We start from the raw sequence: 25184 nt of genomic DNA on the forward strand, positions 1-25184 counted from the left end.
AACAGTGAATGGGAAGATCGATGGAGCCCATCCATCTAATATACTGAGGTCGCTGTCGATGCCCCTCTGCAGATAGACAGGGTGTCCAGCCATCCACAGACCATTACAGGACCACCGCGCCACTCGGAGCACGGCGCCTGTATATGTCAGATGTTTGACCCGTGTCTGCTCTTATCTATTTCTCTTCGTCCTCCATGTTTTCCATCCACACACTTCCCTCTCTCTCCCTTTTCTTAAGCCTGTCGTTGCAGCCTGGGACCTCCCTGCCTGTGCACTGACAGCTGTTGTGTGCAGACACTGAGCCAATGAGATTGATGGAGCTGTCGCTGGCTTGCAGAGTGTGTGGGCGTGTGTGCGCGAGAGCATGTGTCGAGAGGGAGGTTTAAAAGGCTCAATATCCTCCGACTGCAGTCCAATCGCCCCTTACTGTTGTGCCAGACTGTTGCCTGTCTCAAACCCCCTATTCTGCTCCCTCCCCTCAGGCCCAGCCACCCCTCAAGGCCCAGCCACCCCTCAAGGCCCCCCATTCTTGCCGCACAGTTAACAATCAATCAGCAGTATTACAATCACAATGCTGGTTCCTCATGTGGTAGGCTTATCTCTCTCTTAGTCAGCTCTCTCTGGTTTTGCTGTCGCTCTTGTCTCTTTTAATCTAGTGCTGTCTGTCTTTCTCTGTCTCTCTCATGTTCAATTCCTTCAGTTCTGCTTCCGTCTTTCCTTCTGGAAACATCAATCTCCTTTTTTCCCCACTTCCATTCGTCCTGCTCCTTCTTTCATTGTCCCGTCCTGTCTTATTCTTGCTCTCTTTCTTTTCCTCTCCCATAGCGTTATGATTTATTCATTTCCTTCATTGTTGACTGCAGTCCCTTTTGTGTTCATGGTCTCCCTTATCTACACAGCCTGGTCTCACAGACTGGGGGTAACATAGTAAATGTAAAGCCTGGAGACTGAAATGAGTATGAATTGTTGCGTTTGGTATGTTTGCATAAGGCAAGAAACAAAAGGAGGAAGGGTGGATGGTCCATCCGGGTGGGTGGGATAATGCGACCGTCTAGCAACCCAAAGGTTACGTGTTCGATTCTCATCATGGTCAACTTTAGAATTTTAGCTCATTTGAAACTACTTACTACTTTTGAGATACTTTGCAAGTATTTAGCATGTTAGCGAACCCTTCCCCTAACCTTAACCCTTTAACCTAACTCCTAACTCTATCCCAGACTATTTGCATTGCCCCCCCTTTACGCTGCTGCTATTCTCTGTTTATTATCTATGCATAGTCACTTTAACTCTACCTACATGTACATATTACCTCAATTTCCCTGACTAGCCGGTGCCCCCGCCCATTGACTCTGTACCAGTACCCTCTGTATATAGCCTCGCTATTGTTATTTTACTGCTGTTATTTAATTATTTACTTTTATTTCGTATTTTTAACTTATCTATTTTTTACTTAACACATATTTTTCTTAACTGCATTGTTGATTAAGGGCTTGTAAGTAAGCATTTCACTGTAAGGTCTATACGTGTTGTATTCAGCACATGTGACAAATCAAATTTGATTTGAACCCCTAGCCTAGCGAAAAAAAACAACAGTAAAAAGACAGGCTATATACAGTAGCAAGGCTATAAAAGTAACGAGGCTACATACAGACACCGGTTAGTCAGGCTGATTGAGGTAGTATGTACATGTAGATATGGTTAAAGTGACTATGCATATATGATGAACAGAGAGTAGCAGTAGCGTAAAAGAGGGTGTGGTGGGTGGCGGGACACAATGCAGATAGCCCGGTTAACCATTGTGCAAGAGCTCTGGTTAGTCGGCCCAGTTGAGGTAGTATGTACATGTACAGTGCCTTGCGAAAGTATTCGGCCCCCTTGAACTTTGCGACCTTTTGCCACATTTCAGGCTTCAAACATAAAGATATAAAACTGTATTTTTTTGTGAAGAATCAACAACAAGTGGGACACAATCATGAAGTGGAACGACATTTATTGGATATTTCAAACTTTTTTAACAAATCAAAAACTGAAAAATTGGGCGTGCAAAATTATTCAGCCCCTTTACTTTCAGTGCAGCAAACTCTCTCCAGAAGTTCAGTGAGGATCTCTGAATGATCCAATGTTGACCTAAATGACTAATGATGATAAATACAATCCACCTGTGTGTAATCAAGTCTCCGTATAAATGCACCTGCACTGTGATAGTCTCAGTCTCAGAGAGCATCATGAAGAACAAGGAACACACCAGGCAGGTCCGAGATACTGTTGTGAAGAAGTTTAAAGCCGGATTTGGATACAAAAAGATTTCCCAAGCTTTAAACATCCCAAGGAGCACTGTGCAAGCGATAATATTGAAATGGAAGGAGTATCAGACCACTGCTAATCTACCAAGACCTGGCCATCCCTCTAAACTTTCAGCTCATACAAGGAGAAGACTGATCAGAGATGCAGCCAAGAGGCCCATGATCACTCTGGATGAACTACAGAGATCTACAGCTGAGGTGGGAGACTGTCCATAGGACAACAATCAGTCGTATATTGCACAAATCTGGCCTTTATGGAAGAGTGGCAAGAAGAAAGCCATTTCTTAAAGATATCCATAAAAAGTGTCGGTTAAAGTTTGCCACAAGCCACCTGGGGGAGACACCAAACGTGGAAGAAGGTGCTCTGGTCAGATGAAACCAAAATTGAACTTTTTGGCAACAATGCAAAACGTTATGTTTGGCGTAAAAGCAACACACCATCCCCACTGTCAAACATGGTGGTGGCAGCATCATGGTTTGGGCCTGCTTTTCTTCAGCAGGGACAGGGAAGATGGTTAAAATTGATGGGAAGATGGATGGAGCCAAATACAGGACCATTCTGGAAGAAAACCTGATGGAGTCTGCAAAAGACCTGAGACTGGGACGGAGATTTGTCTTCCAACAAGACAATGATCCAAAACATAAAGCAAAATCTACAATGGAATGGTTCAAAAATAAACATATCCAGGTGTTAGAATGGCCAAGTCAAAGTCCAGACCTGAATCCAATCGAGAATCTGTGGAAAGAACTGAAAACTGCTGTTCACAAATGCTCTCCATCCAACCTCACTGAGCTCGAGCTGTTTTGCAAGTAGGAATGGAAAAAAATGTCAGTCTCTCGATGTGCAAAACTGATAGAGACATACCCCAAGCGACTTACAGCTGTAATCGCAGCAAAAGGTGGCGCTACAAAGTATTAACTTAAGGGGGCTGAATAATTTTGCACGCCCAATATTTCAGTTTTTGATTTGTTAAAAAAGTTTGAAATATCCAATAAATGTCGTTGCACTTCATGATTGTGTCCTACTTGTTGTTGATTCTTCACAAAAAAAATACAGTTTTATATCTTTATGTTTGAAGCCTGAAATGTGGCAAAAGGTCGCAAAGTTCAAGGGGGCCGAATACTTTCGCAAGGCACTGTAGATATGGTTAAAGTGACTATGCATATATGATAAACAGAGAGTTGCAGCAGCGTAAAAGAGGGGTTGGGGGGAGGGGGGGGGGACAATGCAAATAGTCCAGGTAGCCATTTGATTACCTTTTCAGGAGTCATATGGCTTGGGGGGTAAAAACTGTTGAGAAGCCTTTTTGTCCTACACTTGGTGCTCCGGTACCGCTTGCCATGCAGTAGTAGAGAGAACAGTCTGTGGCTGGGGTCTTTGACCATTTTTAGGGCCTTCCTCTGAAACCGCCTGGTCTAGAGATCCTGGATAGTCAGGATGCTCTCGATGTTGCAGCTGTAGAACCTTTTGAGGATCACAGGACCCATGCCAAATAATTTTAGTCTCCTGAGGGGAAATAGGCTTTGTCGTGCCCTTTTATTGACTGCCTTGGTGTGTTTGGACCATTCTAGTTTGTTGTTGATGTGGACACCAAGGAACTTGAAGCTCTCAACCTGCTCCACTACAGCCCCGTCGATGTGAATGGGGGCATGCTCGGGCAGTCATGGGTGAACAGGAGGGGACTGAGCACGCACACTTGGGGAGCTCCAGTGTTGAGGATCAGCGTGGCAGATGTGTTGCTACCTACCCTCACCACCTGGGGGCAGCCCGTCAGGAAGTCCAGGATCCAGTTGCAGAGGGATGTGTTTAGTCCCAGGATCCTTAGCTTAGTGATGAGCTTTGAGGGTACTATGGTGTTGAACGCTGAGCTGTAGCTGAGCTGTAGTCACATAAGTGTTCCTTTTGTCCAGGTGGGAAAGGGCAGTGTGGAGTGCACACTGCCTCATCTGTGGATCTGTTTGGCCGATATGCAAATTGGAGTGGGTCTAGGGTTTCTGGGATAATGGTGTTGATGTGAGCCATTACCAGCCTTTCAAAGCACTTCATGGCTACGGACGTGGGCACAAGGACTATGGTGGTCTGCTTGAAACGCGCTGCTATTACAGACTCAGTCAGGGACATGTTGAAAATGTCAGTGAAGGGCCTCCCGGGTGGTGCAGTGGTTAAGGGCGCTGTACTGTAGCGCCAGCTGTGCCATCAGAGACTCTGGGTTGCCAGATGCACAGTGTTTCCTCCGACACATTGGTGCGGCTGGCTTCCGGGTTGGATGGCACTGTGTTAAGAAGCAGTGCGGCTTGGTTGGGTTGTGTATCGGAGGACGCATGACTTTCAACCTTCGTCTCTCCCGAGCCCATACGGGAGTTGTAGCGATGAGACAAGATAGTAGCTACTAAAACAATTGGATACCACGAAATTGGGGAGAAAAAGGGGTAAAAATGTAACAATTTAAATTAAAAAATAAAGAAAATGTCAGTGAAGACACCTGCCAGTTGGTCAGTAACATGCAAATTCGTAACATATTGTACATTTTTCAAATTTGTAATATATTTTACATTTTGCAAATTCGTAACATTTCAAATGAAATGGATGATGGATATCCACAAATGAATAAATACCATACTAAATGGAGTGTCTTGGCTTAACGTACAGAATAATATGAAACCAGGTTGGTCTACACAATGTCAGCTGCTAGTAAAACCTTTTGAGAGCAGGAAGCAGAAATGTACTATGTGTAACAATATAGCTTCCGTCCCTCTCCTCGCCGCTACCTGGGCTCGAACCAGGAACACATCGATAACAGCCACCCTCGAAGTAGCGTTACCCATCGCTCCACAAAAGCCACGGCCCTTGCAGAGCAAGGTGAATAACTACACCAAGTCTCAGAGCGAGTGACGTCACCGATTGAAGCGTGTGTACCCCGCTAACTAGTAAACCGTTTCACATCGGTTACATATGTACCATTTGGACTATACCACAGTATTGGTTTAGGAATAGATATAAGAAGGCCTCTTTCTCTTTTTTTACTCCCTGTCTGACAGACACACTCACACAAACATGCCCAGACACAAGGTTAGTCTCACCATTTTATTTTTTTATCAAGTTCATACAAAGAACACTTAGTAAGGTTTCCTCTAAAAACAGATGGTTAAAAAGCCAGACAATAAGTTTGACCTTCTTCCTCAAAAATTATTTTGTAATTAGTGCTGTAAAAACGGAAACAATCTTCATCATCATTATCATCGTCGTCATCAATGATGACCTCTTTTAAAATGTAAGTAAACAGCTAGGGAATGAAAGGACCCTGTTGATGTTATGAGGGTTTCTTTATGAGACTGATTGATCTGCATAGAACTAAAGTGTTAAGCTTGGGTGGGAGGGGTTTTTAATTCCCCTCATATCAGTGTCCTCTTTCTTTGTGGAAGGAGCTCATTGGAACTCTCTAATCAACTGATCTGCTGCCCAAATGCAACATCCTGTAAACCTGTAGTGTAGTTATATTAATGCTCTATAACAGGAGTATGCTGCTATGTATTTCCGTCTTTTAACCTGAACATTTAACATTCCTAATTCAGGACATGCCTCAGGTTGTCCACTACTGGAGTGGGAGGATGCGAGAGAGGGATGTGGTTTGTGGCGTTTGGCTCTTTGCTCTCTCTGATGGAGTCAGTCCAGACCCTGGAGACATTTAAATGAAGTCAAACATCAGTGACAGCTGGCCTGGGTCTCCGTGGGGATGCGGTGGCAGAACAAAACAAATGCAGGGCACTAGGAGAGAGGGATGCCCAGATAAATGCTGAATTCATGGAGTACTTGCCCAGACCAAAGGGTCTTCTTTTGACAGTGCCTGCCTTCCTTATACAATGTAGCCACCAAATTAACATAAAATATGCTTTTCATTTGTCTTGCCTGTTCTTCTGGAATTGTATTTACTGTGTCAGTGTGTACTGTGCTGAATGCACGTGTGTTCGTGTGTACACATTTATTCACATGTAGGCCTACACATTCTTCTAGACATTAAATATACATTTTTAGCTCCATTTCTCGTGGCCTTTAACTATGAATAAAGAATTGCATAATCAAAACCACATGTAAACAGAGAACATAAGAACACCTGCAACAACGAGGATTATTTTTAGATGTCAGGGCAGTATAATTAGCACAGGCCCGTCAGCTAAATTAATATAATTTCTGGTCAAAACATGCAATGTTCCAGCCCCTTAATTACCTTGTATCTCCATTCTATCTAGACAGCCTGGGCATATTAAGAGGTGTCCAAACCAATTTTCGGATTCATTTAAAAGCCATAGACCTTGAATATAAATAAAATTAGATGACAATTTAATTTAAAACAATCCAATTGTACATTTATAATTGGGCTATTTTATTGACCAAGTCTACAGGCATTGCAACGGTACTTGATCCTTGGTTAAGGACGTCAATTAAAATCTTCCCTATGGTTTCTTCCTTGTCTAAAGAGTTTACGCACCGACTGATACCTTTTCATGATGCTGAGGAAGAGGTGGGTATGGCGACTTAATGGTAATGAAGTCTTGCTGATACTGGGCCCCCTCTTAAGGTTAAGATTAAAAAAGAGTACCAGTATTTGCCCTGCTTTACGGAGCGGAGTAGGGGGAAGGTGTGGTAAGAAGGGGGGACTTTTAGCTGATAGAACAAGGAGTAGGCCTCCCCTCTTTAGCCTCGCATGTTCACAGATAACTTCACATACTCCAGGGGTTTGGAACGCTTCTGCCAGCTAACAACCAAGAGAAACAGAATTAGCCAAATCGGAGATGTCTGAAAAAATTAATTTGGACACCGCAATCTGGGTGACCCAAACGCTGGTAGCTCTCCACTCAACGCAAAACAAGAGAAAGATGTGTTGTTCTTGTTTAAGTCTATAAAAAGCCCTTATATAAACCAAGTATTTAACCATTTTTAAAGCAGACAAGTGGTACAATATATATACACAAGTACATAGCAATCAAAGGTAGTCGACTACCAAAAGTATGGAACAACACATGATTTGCAGATATAAGCTGCACAGGAATCACAAATCTTCAATCGTCATCGTTAATGTCTTGCCAAAGCACTTGAATACAATGCATTTTTGACATGAATACACGAGTGTATGTACCATACATAGTATCCGAAAAAGCACAAGCTTCAAACACAGGACGTTTTCTGTGCGTGGCCAGTTTTGAATCTGAAAGCACTTCATCTCTCGTCAGTCAAACGCTACTTTTTTGAAAGAACTTCCAATCCGAATACAGTACAAAACAAATCATACACAATATATTGCTAAGGATGAAACCCAAGTATGTCTACCAGGTTGCATTCAGATAACCTGTTGTAGAATAGTTGCGTTTAGGAAGTTTTACAAAGAACAGTCATTCAGCTCTTTCAGGGTGCCGTATATACAGTGTAATCAGTAGAGATTGAGTATACACACTAAGCTGATGGTCCACAGTCTGACATTCCCACTGTGTGCGATCAGTTACGTGTACTCAATTTCTCCTGATAAGAATTGTTTTGGTCCAGCACCTACAACCACAGAATGGGCGACTGTGAGATATACATGGCTCCTCTGTCCTGCTGTGGTATATAATTTACATCATCCAGTGTTGAGAAACTGAGGCAAAACTTTGGGCCAGTAAGCCTTCGTCAGCTTTAATTCACTTTTGACTGTCCAGCATAGACTGAGGCAATCCAAAACCAGCGGGCTTACTGTGACAGTATTGGTGTAGGATTCATTGTACGGAGGCCCGCGGGAAAAAAGACTCTGGCATACCTGTGGGCCAAAAAGGCCCTTCACCGGGTAAATGATACTCACGGAGGGTGTCACTATTTAGAACAGTCAGCAGTGTGTGGGTCAGATATACCTGCGCGTCAACATTTGCTCAGGACTAGGATGGGAAGAAGAGGGACATTAAGGTGGAATCTCAGCCAATTACAGTGCTTCGTTCCACTATAGGAGGCAAGCCAAGGCGCTAGCCTGGCGACATCCTGGTGCCTCGCTAGCTGTCAGCTTGGCCCCAGGCTGTGTTTGTCCTTGAAGCCTCAGAGGCTCTCCCTCCTCATGGAGACTCCCTGGAGCCTGAAGGATCCATGTGTCACAACGTCAGCATCGTTCAGCTAGCATTAGCAACACTATCCTAGTGCCTGCAGCCTGTAGAGCTCAGATGGGGTTTCAGAGGTGTCCACTCTTGCAGGCCAGCCCTGATAACTGCTTGTAGGTTTGTGTTTCCTTTAGTATGGCCTTGCTGGAATTGTGTCTGTAAAATAACATTTGAATCCGTCCAATAGTAAAAGGTCATGGAGAGCTAATCAAGCTTTTTTTCTGAGTGGATAGGATTCTCAGAGTTCTGATTCGCTAATGCAACTTCCTCTGCCGGAGAAGCGCAGGAGGAGAGAGAAGAGAGAATTAATAAAAGCTCAGTGGTCTGATTTCTGAGAAAATAGTCCTAAATATCTTTCAGAAGAGCCTGAGATTGCAACAACAACAAAAATTCTGGGTCTATGTAGCTCTGCTTCCACCTCAGCTCCCCACATTTAAAGGACTCCGGAAAGGTGCAGAGTCAGACTCCAGAGAGAGGGTTTGCAGATAGATGGGTACTTATTGCTTTGCAGACATAACATATTGCTTGTTACTTGCACACATCCATTGCTTGTTCACAACCACCAATGCATCCTGAACGATAAAGGAGAGAGTCCATAGAATACTTTATATGGCTGGGCTGTTAAGCTAAGAATCATTGTGTGTAACCCCCCCCCCCCCCCTCGTTTACAAATTGAAGTTGGAGAAAGCTAAATGGTGACCGTGCATGCTGCATACGGTAGCTATGAGTGCAGATGTGCATGATGCATATTTATACATGTACTGTGCATAACCCAACACTTCTCTATTTCTGATTTACTTTTATTCAACCATATCATAAAAACAACAACTCCAAGTGGGTCTTATGTAGATTACATAACAGCTTTAGAAATCCTGAAGTATGAACCGTGGACAGATAAATCAAATCCCCAATGAAATGTAACATAAGCATAAACCCAGAAACGTAATAGTCTGCACGTAGTTTAAATCAATTCAAATGTCTTATATTCCATATCATGCTGCTACAGTGAAACCACTTTCTGTCTGTCCGTAACACAGAATGGCTCGACAATAGCAGCCGAATGAATCTCCAAATCATTTAACACTGTGAAAGCCCTGCTCCACTCCATGCATGCCTAGTGTGTGAGAGTGTGTGAGGGCCTGCCATGCTGGGGATTGAGTATCATTAGTTATGGCTGCACCCCCCATGAGGAGGCATGGTGTCCCCTGGCTGGGAACAGCTTGGAAGACCATGCAGGGGTTGGATGCTGGAGGCTCCCACCGTAAGTCAACCCCACTGGGAAAGGGAGAGCAGAGGAAAGGGGGTCTGGTGGAGCTCAGGAACAGGCTGGAAGCTGGTTGGTGGGGAGGAGCTAGCAGCAAATGGTGAATGACTCTAGTAAACACGACTGACTGGCTGCCATCCGTTGATACGGTTCCACCTGTCTGGAATACCCTGGGCGTAGGTATGCACTGCGGCGTAACCTGTTTACTTAAGATAATACATTAAGCTTGAGGCTTGGGCTAAATTGCATCAAATGTATGGTGAAGGACGGCGCTTGTGTGAACTTAGACGTATCAGGTTTCCATGCAAATATTGTACCTTGCGGTCAAGTGTAAAATGATAACGAGCCAAGAGGAGTTGCTTGCTCTCCTGTAGCTGGAAATAATCCTTGTGGTTGGGAAAGACTTACTGTAATGTCTATGTGTAGCCACTAGCTTCAACCCAGCTGCATTTACAGTGACTCATTATACATATAGATGAACCATACACCTGCATTCAACAAAATAATCATATTAAAGCCTATTTTAATATTACAATAATATATGCATGCATCACATGAATTGCTGCCAGTCTGGAAGACATACTTTTATAAAATACTCTGTGTATGAGTTTTCTTTCTTCCTGACGTTTGTGCATTCATGTTTGGATAAATTCTTCAACAGCAAGCCAAAGCTAAGATAAAATAAAAAAGCAATGACCTTTACTTCACACCTACAACTTTCCACCCTTGCATTGCCTTTGGCACCATATTACCCGGGACAGACACGGCGGCCTGTCCTGCCCTCTAGCAGGCGCCTATATTGTCCCTTGCGATTTGCGTTGAAGCTTCACTAACATAGACCGTACCATTTAACACGACTGTGGTGACCTTGCTGATACCTGTGCTGTTTGCCCTTTCCGATGCATGCATCACCGGTTAAGACAACAACAAACAACACATCGCTGAGAGACGTGGACGCTGACGATCCCCAGGGAGTCTCCAGACACAACCACTGTGTGAGATTCCCCAGCTTTGACGACCAGGGGGCCTAAAGCTTCAGGGCTCTTCTCTAGCAGGTGACGAACAGGAGGTGCTTGCCGCACCAAACCTCTGTCCGGCTTAGTTCCTCATCCCTTACGCTTCAGGATGAATAAACAAGCACCTCCTTTCCCGCTGTTTCTCTCTCTTCCTCTCCCTCTCTCTCTCTCTCTCTCGGTGGTACAGATTTGCCAGAATGGTATCTTACTCTGTTCTGGATGGAGAGTGATGGGAGCTGACAAGACAATGGCATTGTCACTGCTGTTGTTCAGGGTCCTGGGGGTGCTTTACCCATGTGTACCACTCTGACAGGCTGCAAAAAGTAGGAGAGTGTGTAAGTGTGTGTGTGTGTGTGGGGTGGGGGGGGGGGGGGGGGGGGGAGTAGAGTAGTTTGTAGAGTAGTGGTGCCAGGGGGAGCAAAGAGGAGATTGACCAAAACAAAACAGGGAGGACGCTGGGACAGAGAGGGAATTTAGGGGAACCAGGTCTAGAGAGAGCGAGTCACTTCATGTGATCATTACCTTCCGTTTTGGGTGTTACATTATCAATAACGAAGAAAACCTGCAATTAAAATAGCAAAAGAAGATTGCTTGTTCCTGTTCGTCCCCCCAGCCATCAACACGACATTGATTCGTACAAAAAGCTCTCGCCCCCTGGCCTTACTCCCAGTCCTATAGACTCTTTTCTTGCCCTCCTGCTCTCCAAACATTCATGCTCAGACTGTGACCTCTGTCTTGCTGTTGGTGGGCAGCCCCTTGTTTTTGGGGTGCATGTGGGGCGACTGTCCATAGCCCAGAGGCTGGGAGAAGAGTTCCGGGAGTGTCTCAATGCTGAACTTCCGCTTGTTGGAGTAGGCCTGCCGGCGGCTGGTGGGCTGTTGATGTAACTGCTGTTGATGTTGCGGATGCTGCTGATGCTGCTGATGCTGCGGATGCTGCGGATGCTGCTGCAGTGCCTGCCCGATGTGGGAGGCCGTTGGATGCTGGACATGGCCCTTACTGGGGTCCCAGACTTTGAAGGCCGAGCTGGAGGTAAGCGGGTGGGTGTTAGTCTTGGAGATCTTGGGCTTGGGGAGCTGGGCGGCGGTGATGGTTATGGCCAGTGGGGCGTGGATGTCTGGAGGGGGCAGGAAGGGCTTGTCCTTGTGAAAGGCGATGGGCTGGAAGGTGGGGGGCGAGGAGTGATGGCGGGAGTAGTCCACCATGGGGTAGCCCTTGTAGTAGTCTCTTGCTGCCGTATCTGCTGCGAGAAGGGGGAGGAGACAAAGGTGGGGGAGAGAGAGAGAAGAATGTGGTTAGTGGTATAGAGGTCAAAATACCTTACAAATACCTTTAATCTTTTCCTTTGACATGGTATCCACTCAACCTGTAGGTCCACAATGAGTTATATGGGTCAGAATATCTACCTGGTACCCCCAGAGACCTCAACAATGTCCTCCTTTGTTCAGATACAGTAAGAGCTCTGTTATCCAGTGGCCAAACCCCTAAACCAAGTTAAAACAAACAAAACAACAATGAAAATCTGTAAGGATCTGCTGCACAAGCATCTCCTCCCTACTTTATCATGCTGTAAAGACAAGTGTGATTCCAGGTAATTACATTGTACACATTGTAATAGCAGTGTAATAGACCCCATCATAATGTGGCTGTAAAAAATGCTGGAATTGAAGAGCACAGATTAATAAAATTCACTGAGTTACCCCACTCATATCACTTCAATAGCTTTGAACCTCACCCAACCTCTCTGTTTTGATTAACTGTACACTTTTAGGCAAGTTATACAAGACACTGTGTCCCTTTCTGGAGTCACTTGTATGCTATTCTGCTGCCAAGGGACGAATTAAGGTGAGACACCTCTCCCCCTGTGTTAATCCCTGTGCCGTTGGCTGTGTATTATATACCATGAAAGGAACCAGTAGCTTTAACACCATCATCCCTAAACCAGCCAACCTGTCAGGTAAACCTACAATGACATGGAGGTAGAGCTGCACAGAGTGTACAGCATCTTACACCCACAGGGGCTTGCATCTGTGTGTGTGTGTCTGTGTGTGTGTGTGTGTGTGTGTGTGTGTGTGTGTGTGTGTGTGTGTGTGTGTGTGTGTGTGTGTGTGTCTGTGTGTGTGTGTGTCTGTGTCTGTGTCTGTGTGTGTGTGTGTGTGTGTCTGTGTGTGTCTGTGTCTGTGTGTGTGTGTGTGTGTGTGTGTGTGTGTGTGTGTGTGTGTGTGTGTGTGTGTGTCTGTGTCTGTGTCTGTGTGTGTGTGTGTGTCTGTGTCTGTGTGTGTGTGTGTGTGTGTGTGTGTGTGTGTGTGTCTGTGTCTGTCTGTGTGTGTGTGTCTGTGTCTGTGTGTGTGTGTGTGTGTGTGTGTGTGTGTGCTTGAGAGGGGGGTTAAAATGCCTGAAGCCCCGTACCGTTAACGTTGAATGAAAACAAATTCGGAAAAAAAGCAACAGCAACTGGCGGATATGCTGGAGTTTTGAGGGGAGTAAAAATAGAGTGGGTTTAGAGTGTCGTGTCGTATTAGTGAGGGAGCCCTGAGTGCTACTTCATGAGGTCACAGCCGCCAACCCCTCAGCCCTCAGACACTAACAACCTTGTTCGCCCCACTGTTGTGTCATTTAGGTTTTTCTTCCCCTATTCTGTTTGAAAAAAATTATCCTGGTTGTTTCTTTCCCCCCTCAGCCTCTGTGTGTGTGTGTGTGTGTGTGTGTGTGTGTGTGTGTGTGTGTGTGTGTGTGTGTGTGTGTGTGTGTGTGTGTGTGTGTGTGTGCGTGTGCGTGTGTGTGCGTGTGTGTGTGTGCGTGTGTGCATACGTCTGTGTGTGTGTACATGCGTGCCTGCCTGCACCATCATAGATGCAGTACTTGTACGAATGTAGATATTGGCAGAGGGTATGCCCAGGAAGTAGCGTAAGGTATAGCGTATGTAAAAAATAAATGTAAAAAATGCATAGATTCTAGAAGTGTCTGGAACTCAATTGGTGGGATGCAACAACATTCTTCCACGAGAAATTCCATCATTTGGTGTTTTGTTGATGGCGGTGGAAAATGCTGACTCAGGCGCTGCTCCATAATCTCCCCTAAGTGTGCAATTGGGTTGAAATCTGGTGACTGAGACACACGCACACACATACTTGCGTCCGAAATAGTAGGCCGTTTGAGTATTTGAAAACATCTGTTTTATAGTATCTCAAAGTGCATCAAAAGCAAAAAACAAACAGGCAATACATCATTATGAGTAGCCTATCTATAGCTGGCTAGATCGACCAATGGAGGCCAAGTCTTTGAGTGCATACCTCCTCCAAAGATGGAGAGTGAGGGCTACAGGCTATCCTTTCCGGTTCATATGTAAAGCCGTAACTGATGGTGCATTGAAGACAACAGGGAACACCCCCCAAAAAATGCTCAGACTGAGAAAAATTGTTTTGAATGGTCAGCCAACTCGGAACTACAGGTCAGAAACTCGGGCGTTATCCTAGAGCTCTGACTTCTCCAACCTGAAGATCACAAAGTTATGATTTTTCCCACTGTGAGCTAATTTTGTTTCCGAATTCCCAGTTGTCTTGAACGTACCAAAAGTAATATGTTTCGGCCATGGCATACTTCATTTTTTACAATACAGTATGTGCTAAATAGCATGTAGTGCAATTAGTACACAGTATGCAGTTTCAGTAAATAGTAGGCAAGCCAGATTTCGGCCTATGTGCATATTGTTTATTTTTAATTTTTTAACCTTTATTTAACTTGGCAAGTCAGTTAAGAACAAATTCTTATTTTCAATGACGGCCTAGGAACAGTGGGTTAATTGCCTGTTCAGGGGCAGAACGACAGAGAATGTCAGCTCGGGGGAGAGGAGAGAGAAAGGAGAGGAACTACAGATGTATAAAGCTGCTTTAAATGGACAAATCACTGAAATTATTTTACGCAAGGCCTTAAACGACTATTATGCTGATAATGACAGTGCTCTTAAAAGGCCTGCTTTCATGTTGTGGCATGTGCCACGTTTGGCAAGTCATGGGAGGATTAAATGGCTATGTTGCCAACGCAACTGTATACAGGCATGTGTTTATACATTCTAAATATTCTAAAAGGATAAGCAGCTTGATTCCAGCAGACCATGTGACAGTGTAAACCCTGTCACATGGCTTCTTTAAAGAATAGCAGTCTAACAGGTTCCAAGTCATTCATGCTGAAGACTTCCATTGATCCCCACAACACAGCCATTTTGAGGCCAAGTAGGGGTGTGCTGTAATTAGCCAAATGAAAAAAATGACAACAACCAACATTGCACCAGACTAGACCAACATTTTATCTCTTTATCTTTACTAGTGATGCTCGAAACCCATGCTATCCAGCTACTACCATGCTTGCTAAGAAAAATTTGCACGAAAGTGACCTCGGGGTTGCAGCAGCATGCGTTTTGTCACGGGGAAACACTGACGTTCTCGGCCGACGGCACAGGAAGTGCACGGTGAGAGAGCATATGCGCTGAAGGCGGGGGACCGGCAACGAGGCCTCACTGCCCTCTCCGTCCATTTCTCGCCTTCTCCATCACTTTTTCGCACTACCCCTTTGTGCCCTAGCTGAAAATCTCAGGTCGTTAGTGTTTAATTAAGATACAGGGCTACAACTACATCCTGGTCCAAGGACCTGCTGGTACACCTGGCAGAAGTTGGCTGACGCCTGAGCCAAAGCCCCTGAACTACACTCTGTCCTCTCAATGACTTTGCCAACACAGTGAGTGGTGACGTGCCGTGTTGTTTATTGGCTTGCTGGGGGTTACAATCACGTGTGAAGAGATGAGAGGGCTAAGCCTATATCCCAAATGAGTTGCTGTGTGTGAGTGTGCCCTTATGAGTGTGTCTGTGTGTGCCCTTATGAGTGTGTCTGTGTGTGCCCTTATGAGTGTGTCTGTGTGCCCTTATGAGTGTGTCTGTGTGTGCTATTATGAGTGTGTCTGTGTGTGCCCTTATGAGTGTGTATGTATGTGCCCATATGAGTGTGTCTGTGTGCCCTTATGAGTGTCTGTGTGTGCCCTTATGAGTGTGCATGTATGTGCCCTTATGAGTGTGTCTGTGTGTCCGCTTGTGAGTGAGTGTGTCTGTGTGAGCGCTTGTGTGTCTTTGTGTGCCCTTAAGAGTGTGTCTGTGTGAGCACTTGTGTGTCTGTGTGTGTGCTTGTGATTGTGTCTGTGTGTGTGCTTGTGAGTGTGTCTGTGTGAGCGCCTTTGTGTCTGTGTGTGTGCTTGAGAGTGTGTCTGTGTGAGCGCCTTTGTGTCTGTGTGTGCGCTTGTGAGTGTGTTTGTGTGTGCGCTTGTGAGTGTGTCTGTGTGAGCGTTTGTGAGTGTGTCTGTGTGAGCGTTTGTATGTGTCTGTGTGAGCATTTGTGAGTGTGTCTGTGTGAGCGTTTGTATGTGTCTGTGTGAGCGTTTGTGAGTGTGTCTGTGTGAGCGCTTGTGAGTGTGTCTGTGTGAGCATTTGTGAGTGTGTCTGTGTGAGCGTTTGTATGTGTCTGTGTGAGCGTTTGTGAGTGTGTCTGTGTGAGCGCTTGTGAGTGTGTCTGTGTGATCATTTGTGAGTGTGTCTGTGTGAGCGTTTGTATGTGTCTGTGTGAGCGTTTGTATGTGTGTCTGTGTGAGCGTTTGTATGTGTGTCTGTGTGAGCGTTTGTATGTGTGTCTGTGTGAGCGTTTGTGAGTGTGTCTGTGTGAGCGTTTGTATGTGTGTCTGTGTGAGCGTTTGTGAGTGTGTCTGTGTGAGCGTTTGTATGTGTGTCTGTGTGAGCGTTTGTATGTGTCTGTGTGAGCGTTTGTGAGTGTGTCTGTGTGAGCGTTTGTGAGTGTGTCTGTGTGAGCGTTTGTATGTGTGGCTGTGTGAGCGTTTGTATGTGTCTGTGTGAGCGTTTGTATGTGTGTCTGTGTGAGCGTTTGTATGTGTCTGTGTGAGCGTTTGTATGTGTCTGTGTGAGCGTTTGTATGTGTCTGTACCTCAATGTCTTTCCATGTTTCATTAACATTGTTTAGATTCTCGTGCATCAACCTGCTTTTCTGCTTTTGTGGCCATCTGCAAGCATTTGTGTGTGTGTGTGTGTGTGTGTGTGTGTGTGTGTGTGTGTGTGTGTGTGTGTGTGTGTGTGTGTGTGTGTGTGTGTGTGTGCGTGCGTGCGTGTGCGTGCGCGTGCGTGCGTGTGTGTGTGTGTGCGTGCGTAGGCCTGTGGGTGTCCACAGGACCATACGGCTGTCTGCTCCATTCATGAGGAAATAACAAGTAAAATACCCTAGAGGTGTAGATAGACTCCCGTCTCTTAAAATCAATGGATTCAAATGAGATGCAGAGATGTAAATACAAAGCAACTGCCCGTGGTAATGCACCAGCCGTGAGGTGGGCCCTTCTCAAGGGCCCGATGAGCCGGCATGCCAACCTGCTGTGCCACAGGACCCGTGCCCCGGCTGGCACCACGGATGGCAGCCACGCCATTGTCTGTACAACCTACAGCTATGTGTGCGTGTGAGTGTGTGTAGAGTGTGTGTGTGGTGGGTATAGTGTCTGTGTGGTGTGTAGAGTAGCTCTAAAAATGAATGCTGTTCAAAAGTGACTACATTAAAGAGCGGACCAAGTCATCCACATACGTATTCGGTTTAGGGTCCTCCTGGTGACAAGGGTTGGGGATTTTAAAATGTGCTTTCATCAAACAGAAAGGAATATGACCACGTATGGAGAAAAAGAGTGTTGCATCACATTCGGATTAAAATGTTCATTTAAGTATTTTACTGCAAATGTCAATGACAACATCATATGAATCTATTGTCTTTTCTATTGACGGTCCTTTGGTGCAATCACACTTATTTACTCAGTAAGCAGCATAAGGAAGTGGACTCCTCCATCCCTGCCATTAGTGGTTTTAGAATAGGAAGGGCTAGTGACATGTTACTGTTACTGTCATTATAAACTGGTTACTAACGTAATTAGAAGAGTAAAAATAAATGTTTTGTCATACCTGTGGCCAATCAGCAAGTGTTTTGTTTATGTGTGTGTGTGTGTGTGTGTGTGTGTATTTGTCTGTTCCATTTATGAGAAAATAATAAGTGAAATACCCTAGAGGCTTATAGGGCACCAACTACACAGTTTATGATATACATCAACATACAGGAAGGGGCTATGGAACCCTGACCTGTTCACCGGACATGCTACCTGTCCTAGACCTGCTGTTTTCAACTCTCTAGAGACAGCAGGAGCGGTAGAGATACTCTTAATGATCGGCTATGAAAAGAAAACTGACATTTACTCCTGAGGTGCTGACTTGCTGCACCCTCAACAACTACTGTGATTATTATTATTTGACCCTGCTGGTCATCTATAAACATTTGAACATCTTGGCCATGTTCTGTTATAATCTCCACCCGGCACAGCCAGAAGAGGACTGGCCACCCCTCATAGCCTGGTTCCTCTCTAGGTTTCTTCCTAGGTTCTGGCCTTTCTAGGGAGTTTTTCCTAGCCACCGTGCTTCTACACCTGCATTGCTTGCTGTTTGGGGTTTTAGGCTGGGTTTCTGTACAGCATTGTGACTTCAGCTGATGTAAGAAGGGCTTTATAAATACATTTGATTGATTGAGTATCACAGGCATGGTGTCTCACGTAATAATGACAGCAGTTCTTCAAATGCACATATGTAGAAATATCCAAATATAAAATGCATAAAATATGTCTATATTATTTATGTTTGCATGAGTGGATAGGTTTTAGTTTATTTCTGTCTATGTGAACTGGTCTGTTGATAGACAGTGTATGTGAAAGGATGTCTGTAGTGAGCGGTGCGTTGCTTACCCACAGCCTTGAGGGAGGCGCACTTGTTAAAGCCCAGACCAAGGTTGTTGTGAGGGTGGGAGAGTGCCATCGCTGGACCCAGGGGTGAGAGGGCAGCGTTATTCAGGTGGTTGTGATCTGAAAGACAGTGAGAGAGAGAGAGAGAGAGAGAGAGAGAGAGAGAGAGAGAGAGAGAGAGAGAGAGAGAGAGAGAGAGAGAGAATGAGCTGCTGATACCCTCCAATTAGTCCCAAAACTTGGTATTGAAGATACACAGAGACCACCTTGTGTACCACCTTGTGTACCACCATATGTACCAATGTGTGTACCACTTTGTGTACCACCGTGTGTACCACCTTGTGTACCATCGTGTGTACCAGCATGTGTACCATCAAGTGTACCATCACGTGTACCACCACGTGCACCATCACGTGTACCCTCATGTGTACCATCATGTGTACCATCATGTGTACCACCATGTGTACCATCATGTGTACCACCACGTGTACCATCACACGTACCATCATGTGTACCATCATGTGTACCGCCACGTGTACCGCCACGTGTACCGCCACGTGTACCGCCATGTGTACCATCACGTGTTTCCTGCCATGTGTACCACCATGTGTACCACCATGTGTACAACCATGTGTACCACCATGTGTACCACCATGTGTACCACCATGTGTACAACCATGTGTACCACCATGTGTACCACCATGTGTGAGTAATGCTTAATGACCTGTATATTTATGCATCTATTCTGTGCATAGTGGGGGCTGGTGAAGATAAGGATGCATGCTGAGAAAAACACATGTGACCACACTGTCCTTTGTAATATTGAGGCGGTCAAATATCCTCCCCTAAACTAGAAGAAAAGGTGCTATCTAGAACTTAAATGGTTCTTCGACTGTCCCCACAGGAGAACCCTTTGAACAACCACTTTTGGTTCCAGGTAGAACTTTTTGGGGTTCTATGTACAACCCGTTCCACAGAGGGTTCTACGTGGAACACAAAAGGTTTCTACCTGGAACCAAAAATGGTTATCCTATGGGGACAGCTGAAGAACCCTTTTGGAACCCTTTTTTCTAAGTGTGTATAGGAGGCATAGAGGCTAAAATCCCGTCTTCCGGACATCAAAGAGTCTATTTCCCAAAGGTGTTTTGACGGGAACTACAATCACAACACAACACAACCACACAACAAGCCCACTGTACAGTACTAGCTATAACTATACCGTGTCAAAATGGTTGTGACCCGACATTAACCCTCATTCAACCAGACCCCCACAGTGGTGCCCCCTGGGTCACAGTGAATGGGGGGTTAAGGACGCTAATGTGGCCCAGTGGTTGCAGTCACGGATGTGGCGCTCATTGGCGTGCATGAGCACCGCCTCTCTATCTGCCCCGTGGCGGTGTGAGGCCGGATGGTTTGTTGTGCTACACACATGCAGGGCATCGACATGCAGATGGAAACTCTGTCCAGAGCCATACTTTTAGAGAGTTATGCTTTTAGAATTTTGAATGTTGTTATAATTCTAGACATTCAGTTACAAAGCATTGTTAAAATATTCCCTATGGTATATTTAGATTGTACATATTTTTTTGTTTTTAATATCTTGTTGATAGATGAACTGTAATATCTGGTGGTGACCCACGGAGTTGCAGGACTGATTATGTCACGTCTAGCTAATATGATTTGAATGATGCAGCAACACCAGATCAACACCGTCTTACTGACGCTTTTACAGTCGCTGAAGCATCACCCAGGTGGGTGCTACATTTCAGTACTGGACAATCTAGTCTATCTACGGAGGAGGAGCTGTGACTATCGAAGACGACTAGGTTCCACCTCCCTGCCTGGCTGTACCATCTATGTTCCCTCCTCTTAAGATACTTCCTTTTCTGAACTGCCTTTCATCTTAAGCTATGGAAGACAATTTGATATATGTATTTATTTAATGTAATATCTTATGTTGTGCTTCTCTATTATTTACGGTGGGAAATACACACGCGGAGATCATCTGTTCACCCACACCACGTCTCACAAAGACACATCGGTTCAAACCAAAATCTCAAATTTGGACTCTAGACCAAGAACAAATTTCCACCATCTCTTCTTCTTATTGGTGTCCTTCAGTAGTGGTTTCTTTACAGCAATTCGACCATGAAGGCCTGATTCACACAGTCTCCTCTGAACAGTTGATGTTGAGATGTGTCTGTTACTTGAACTCTGTGATGCATTTATTTGGGCTGCAATTTCTAAGGCTGGTAACTGTAATGAACTTATCCTCTGCAGCAGAGATAACTCTGGGTCTTCCATTCCTGTGGCGGTCCTCATGAGAGCCAGTTTTATCATAGGACTTAATGGTGTTTGCTACTGCACTTGAAATGTTCCGTATTGACTGACATTCATGTCTTAAAGTAATGATGGACTGTCGTTTCTCTTTGTGCTTATTTGAGATTCTTGACCTAATATGGACTTGGTCTTTTACCAAATAGGGCTGTCTTCTGTATACCAACCCTACCTTGTCACAACACAACTGATTGGCTCAAATGCATTAAGAAGGAAAGAAATTCCACAAATGAACTTTTAAGAAGGCACACCTGTTAATTGAAATGCATTCCAGGTGACTACCTCATGAAGCTGGTTAAGAGTGTGCAAAGCTGTCATCAAGGCAAAGGGTGGCTATTTGAAGAATCTCAAATATAACATATTTTGAATTGTTTAACACTTTTCTGGTTACTACATGATTCCATATGTGTTATTTCATAGTTTTGATGTTGTCACTATTATTCTACAATGTAGAAAACAATCCAACTAAAGAAAAACCCATGAATGAGTAGGTGTTCTAAAACATTTGACCGATAGTGTACACTGAACAAATGTGACAGTCAGAGGCTTGTTCACTCTGGCCTACTCCTATTTTCACAGCACTGAAATGGAACCCCGCAGTCATCAAGTTCTAGCATGACAACAACAGCAACCTGACCTGAGATGACGGACAGTTGCCCAAATGTAAGCACCAGAGGGTGACAAAAGGTTAAATGTTTGTGCCGTTTTAGATGCATCTTTGCAACTCAGAATATAATTGATTCACACATTATTGTCAGACTCTCTGAAAGGTTACTAGTCATTGGATGCTCATTTAAGTTATATAAAGCTTACATAGCTACTGTACATGGCTGTTGTGTGTGACCCTGGTGGGGACATTTTAAATATGTTTCACATTTCAATGAATCGATAGAATGATAACTTTTTGTAAAATAACCATGTGTGCTTCAAGGGTCATTATGTAACATAATGTACAAAATGTTTGGAAGGCATTGTTATGCCTAGATCACTTAGTGGCACGAAAAGTTACCAAACACAGAGCAATACCGTCGCCCTGGATGGGGTCTGAATCGTCCGAGCCACGTTATGTATCGCATCGATGGAAACCATGCAGGAGATAAAAGGAGCGGTAGAAAAGAGCGGCGAGGGAACGATGACACTGAAGTTGACTGATTGAATTAGAAATGTATCTTCACGTCCCCGTGTAATTGATATGTGATTATGACACGCTGAGTGAGCCGTGCGGAAAATTAACTGTCTTTCGTGCCACAGTGCACCACTGCTCTACACTCCACTCCACCCCAAGGAGAAAAGTGAAACTGGCTCTGGCCACCAAGGCTTACTCGCTCCCTGGCTGATGAGCTGTGAAGCGTTTGATTCTGGCGAGCAGGACATTTCCCACCAGTTCTCCCTCTCAAGGGGGGCCCGTCTCTCTGCAATCCCAGCGGTCATCTGAGCTGGCACCCCTAATGAGCTCTGTCTCTCACAAAGATTCCCTCGGAATCCCTTTCCCCTCCGCCTCAGAACTCCGGAATGTAATGTGACTGTCTGGCTGGACAGAGCTATGCCCCACTCGGAGTCTTCCCAGTTTGGTGCTGAATCCAACTCTTTTTCAGTAGTCTTTTGTTTGTATTTTTTTTTTTTTGAGAGATTAAAAGTACATTTACATTGTAATCCTACTGACAACTAACTTTCTAACTCCGCCCACAACTTCATGCATTCACAGAAGGCATGAATTATCGAGTCATTCTTAGTTTTACACTTAAGACATGACTCTGCCGTTATGTTGTTAAATCCAACTCTAACTGACTAATCAGCAGTGGAAAGAGGAGAGGCCAAGAGAGAGAGGGGAAGAACTAGAGAGAAAAAAAATCAACTAATTGCATTGATGAAAAAAAATCCTTGGCTTCTGTCCAGTTTGACCACAGGGTTATGTGCTTGTGACATGGGGTGGTGGTGGTGGTGGTGGTAGTCGTGGTGTGGACAGAGCTGGACACTGTGTCCACACTGTGTGTGATGGCCATCTGTGCTGCAATGATGGGGTTGAATATTCACGGATATGAGAGCGTTTTTTTTCTTTACGAAGTTTGTGCGTAGGTTCCTTGAGTATTTGCACACAGAACAATGTGTAAAGAGAGTTTACAGTTATCATGTGGGTATGAGTGTGAGTGTCTCTGCGAATAAGGATTTGTATGTTGATATGAATTTCAAATTGTGTGTGTGTGTGTGTGTGTGTGTGTGTGTGTGAGAGAGAGAGTGAGATAGAGAGAGAAAAAATAAAGAGAGGGAGAGAGAGGGGGAGAGAGAAAAGACAGAGAGAGAGTGCAAGGGAGAGATTTGGATTTGTGTGTGTGTGTGTGTACACATTGTGAATGAGTCGGAGCTGGTGTGCAGTACACTGCTGGGCGATGGCCTAATTCAGCAGGGCTGAACTTCAAAGGGCCCTAGTGCTGCAAGGGCTTCAGCAGAGCAGCCACTGATATGGCTCTAAAACACAGAGACAGTGGGGGCGAGAGACTACACCATCAATAGATTAAATACTGATATCGCAGAGCAAGAGGCATTTTACACTTGATGAGAAAAGATGAGAGTGTGAGCAGGCAAGCAAGTGAAAGGGAGAGCATGAAAGGGAGAGCATGAGAGAGAGAGAGAGAGAGAGAGAGAGAGAGAGAGAGAGAGAGAGAGAATGGAGAACTCCACAGGGAGGATGTTAAAAAGACAGAGAAAGTGGTGGTAAGAGAGACATCTGTCACAGGCAGTCTGTTCTGCCATGTTACAGCAATGGAGAGGACCCCCCCCTCCTCTCCAATAAACATAAAATATGCTTCACTTAATTTAAACACATCCCTCTCTCTCTCCTCAGTCTACCCCACTCTCCATCTCTCTTCCTCTACCCCACTCTCCATCTCTCTCTTCCTCTACCCCACTCTCCATCTCTCTCTTCCTCTACCCCACTCTCCATCTCTCTCTTCCTCTACCCCACTCTCCATCTCTCTCTTCCTCTACCCCACTCTCTATCTCTCTCTTCCTCTACCCCACTCTCCATCTCTCTCTTCCTCTACCCCACTCGCCATCTCTCCCTATCTTTCTTTTCATCTACCCCCTATATATCTCTCAATCTCTCTCTCTCACTCCCTGCCTCTCTTGTTCAGCTTCACAGATCTCTTTCCCCCTATAGCTCTCCCTCTAGTGCAGTTTGGTGCAGTAAGCTGATTAGCCCTGAAAAGCGTTCACATGCCCTTACACTGCAGATTAAGACACCTAGCCGTGAACTCCTGTGCTGTGACAAAATGACCGTGCCTCTCCTCTCAACTACATCTGGGGCACTGAAATCACAGTGTCTCACACTCACATGTGAGCACACTCACATACATACTGTACCTACTTTGTCTCTCTCTCACAGAGACACATTCTCTTTCTCTCAAGCACACACACACGCCTAGTTCTCTAATCTTACAACTAAAACTTAAGTAATGAAATCACTCTTTCTCACACAGACATATGTTACTATCATTAGACTCTCCCTTTCTGTATACTGAAATTACTCAATTTAAACTCACACAAATGTGGCTTGGGTTTGGCAGCTGAAGTAAGCCCTCCCTATTTAAACATGAGAAGATTCTAATTTCCAGAGCGCTAAGTACCCTGCCTGCCTGTACTTGTGATGGAGCGTGCATTGGGCCATCTGTTGTGCTCACGTGAAAAGCTTTAAAGGGATGTGTTTGGGAGATCAGCCATTACTTTCGGCTGCTCATTCTCACTCTCTCACTCTATCCTCTTTTCACATGACACTGTCTCATCCCACTCTCTCTCTTTCTTTATCACTCTCACTACCACTCCCCACTTCCTTCTCTATTTATGTTGTAAGTTTTGTCTTTTAATTTCTCTATTTTTAATTTTAATTTTTTTAAATTTAAGGGGTGGATCATCTTTAATAATGCGGATAGATTGTTGCTTCCATCAATGTAATTGTATGCATCATTTCCAACCCCCCTTATGTTTTTGTGGTAAATATATGTATCTATATATACAGTGCCTTGCGAAAGTATTCGGCCCCCTTGAACTTTGCAACCTTTTGCCACATTTCAGGCTTCAAACATAAAGATATAAAACTGTATTTTTTTGTGAAGAATCAACAACAAGTGGGACACAATCATGAAGTGGAACGACATTTATTGGATATTTCAAACTTTTTAACAAATCAAAAACTGAAAAATTGGGCGTGCAAAATTATTCAGCCCCCTTAAGTTAATACTTTGTAGCGCCACTTTTTGCTGCGATTACAGCTGTAAGTCGCTTGGGGTATGTCTATCAGTTTTGCACATCGAGAGACTGACATTTTTGCCCATTCC

At 44.7% G+C, this 25184-nt stretch overlaps 1 protein-coding gene across 3 annotated transcripts in view; it reads right to left on the reverse strand.

Moving 5' to 3' along the window:
- Nucleotides 1–9204: 9204 nt before the first annotated feature.
- The window catches only part of LOC110538381 (protein shisa-9-like), a 74318-nt gene continuing 58338 nt past the window's right edge, over nt 9205–25184 (reverse strand). The window contains exons 3-5 of one of the 3 annotated variants that reach the window (XM_036938432.1): nt 18520–18636; nt 12107–12184; nt 9205–11940 (exon numbers count right to left, since the gene is read on the reverse strand). In XM_036938432.1, the coding sequence (XP_036794327.1) occupies nt 11417–11940; nt 12107–12184; nt 18520–18636 (719 nt within the window). In that variant the 3' untranslated portion in view covers nt 9205–11416. Of the gene's footprint in view, nt 11944–12106; nt 12185–18519; nt 18637–25184 lie in introns of all 3 variants that reach the window. The other 2 variants (XM_036938431.1, XM_036938433.1) reach the window with 2 other exon arrangements.

The sequence above is a fragment of the Oncorhynchus mykiss genome, chromosome 12 (assembly GCF_013265735.2).
Source record: "Oncorhynchus mykiss isolate Arlee chromosome 12, USDA_OmykA_1.1, whole genome shotgun sequence".
Classification (NCBI taxonomy): domain Eukaryota; kingdom Metazoa; phylum Chordata; class Actinopteri; order Salmoniformes; family Salmonidae; genus Oncorhynchus; species Oncorhynchus mykiss.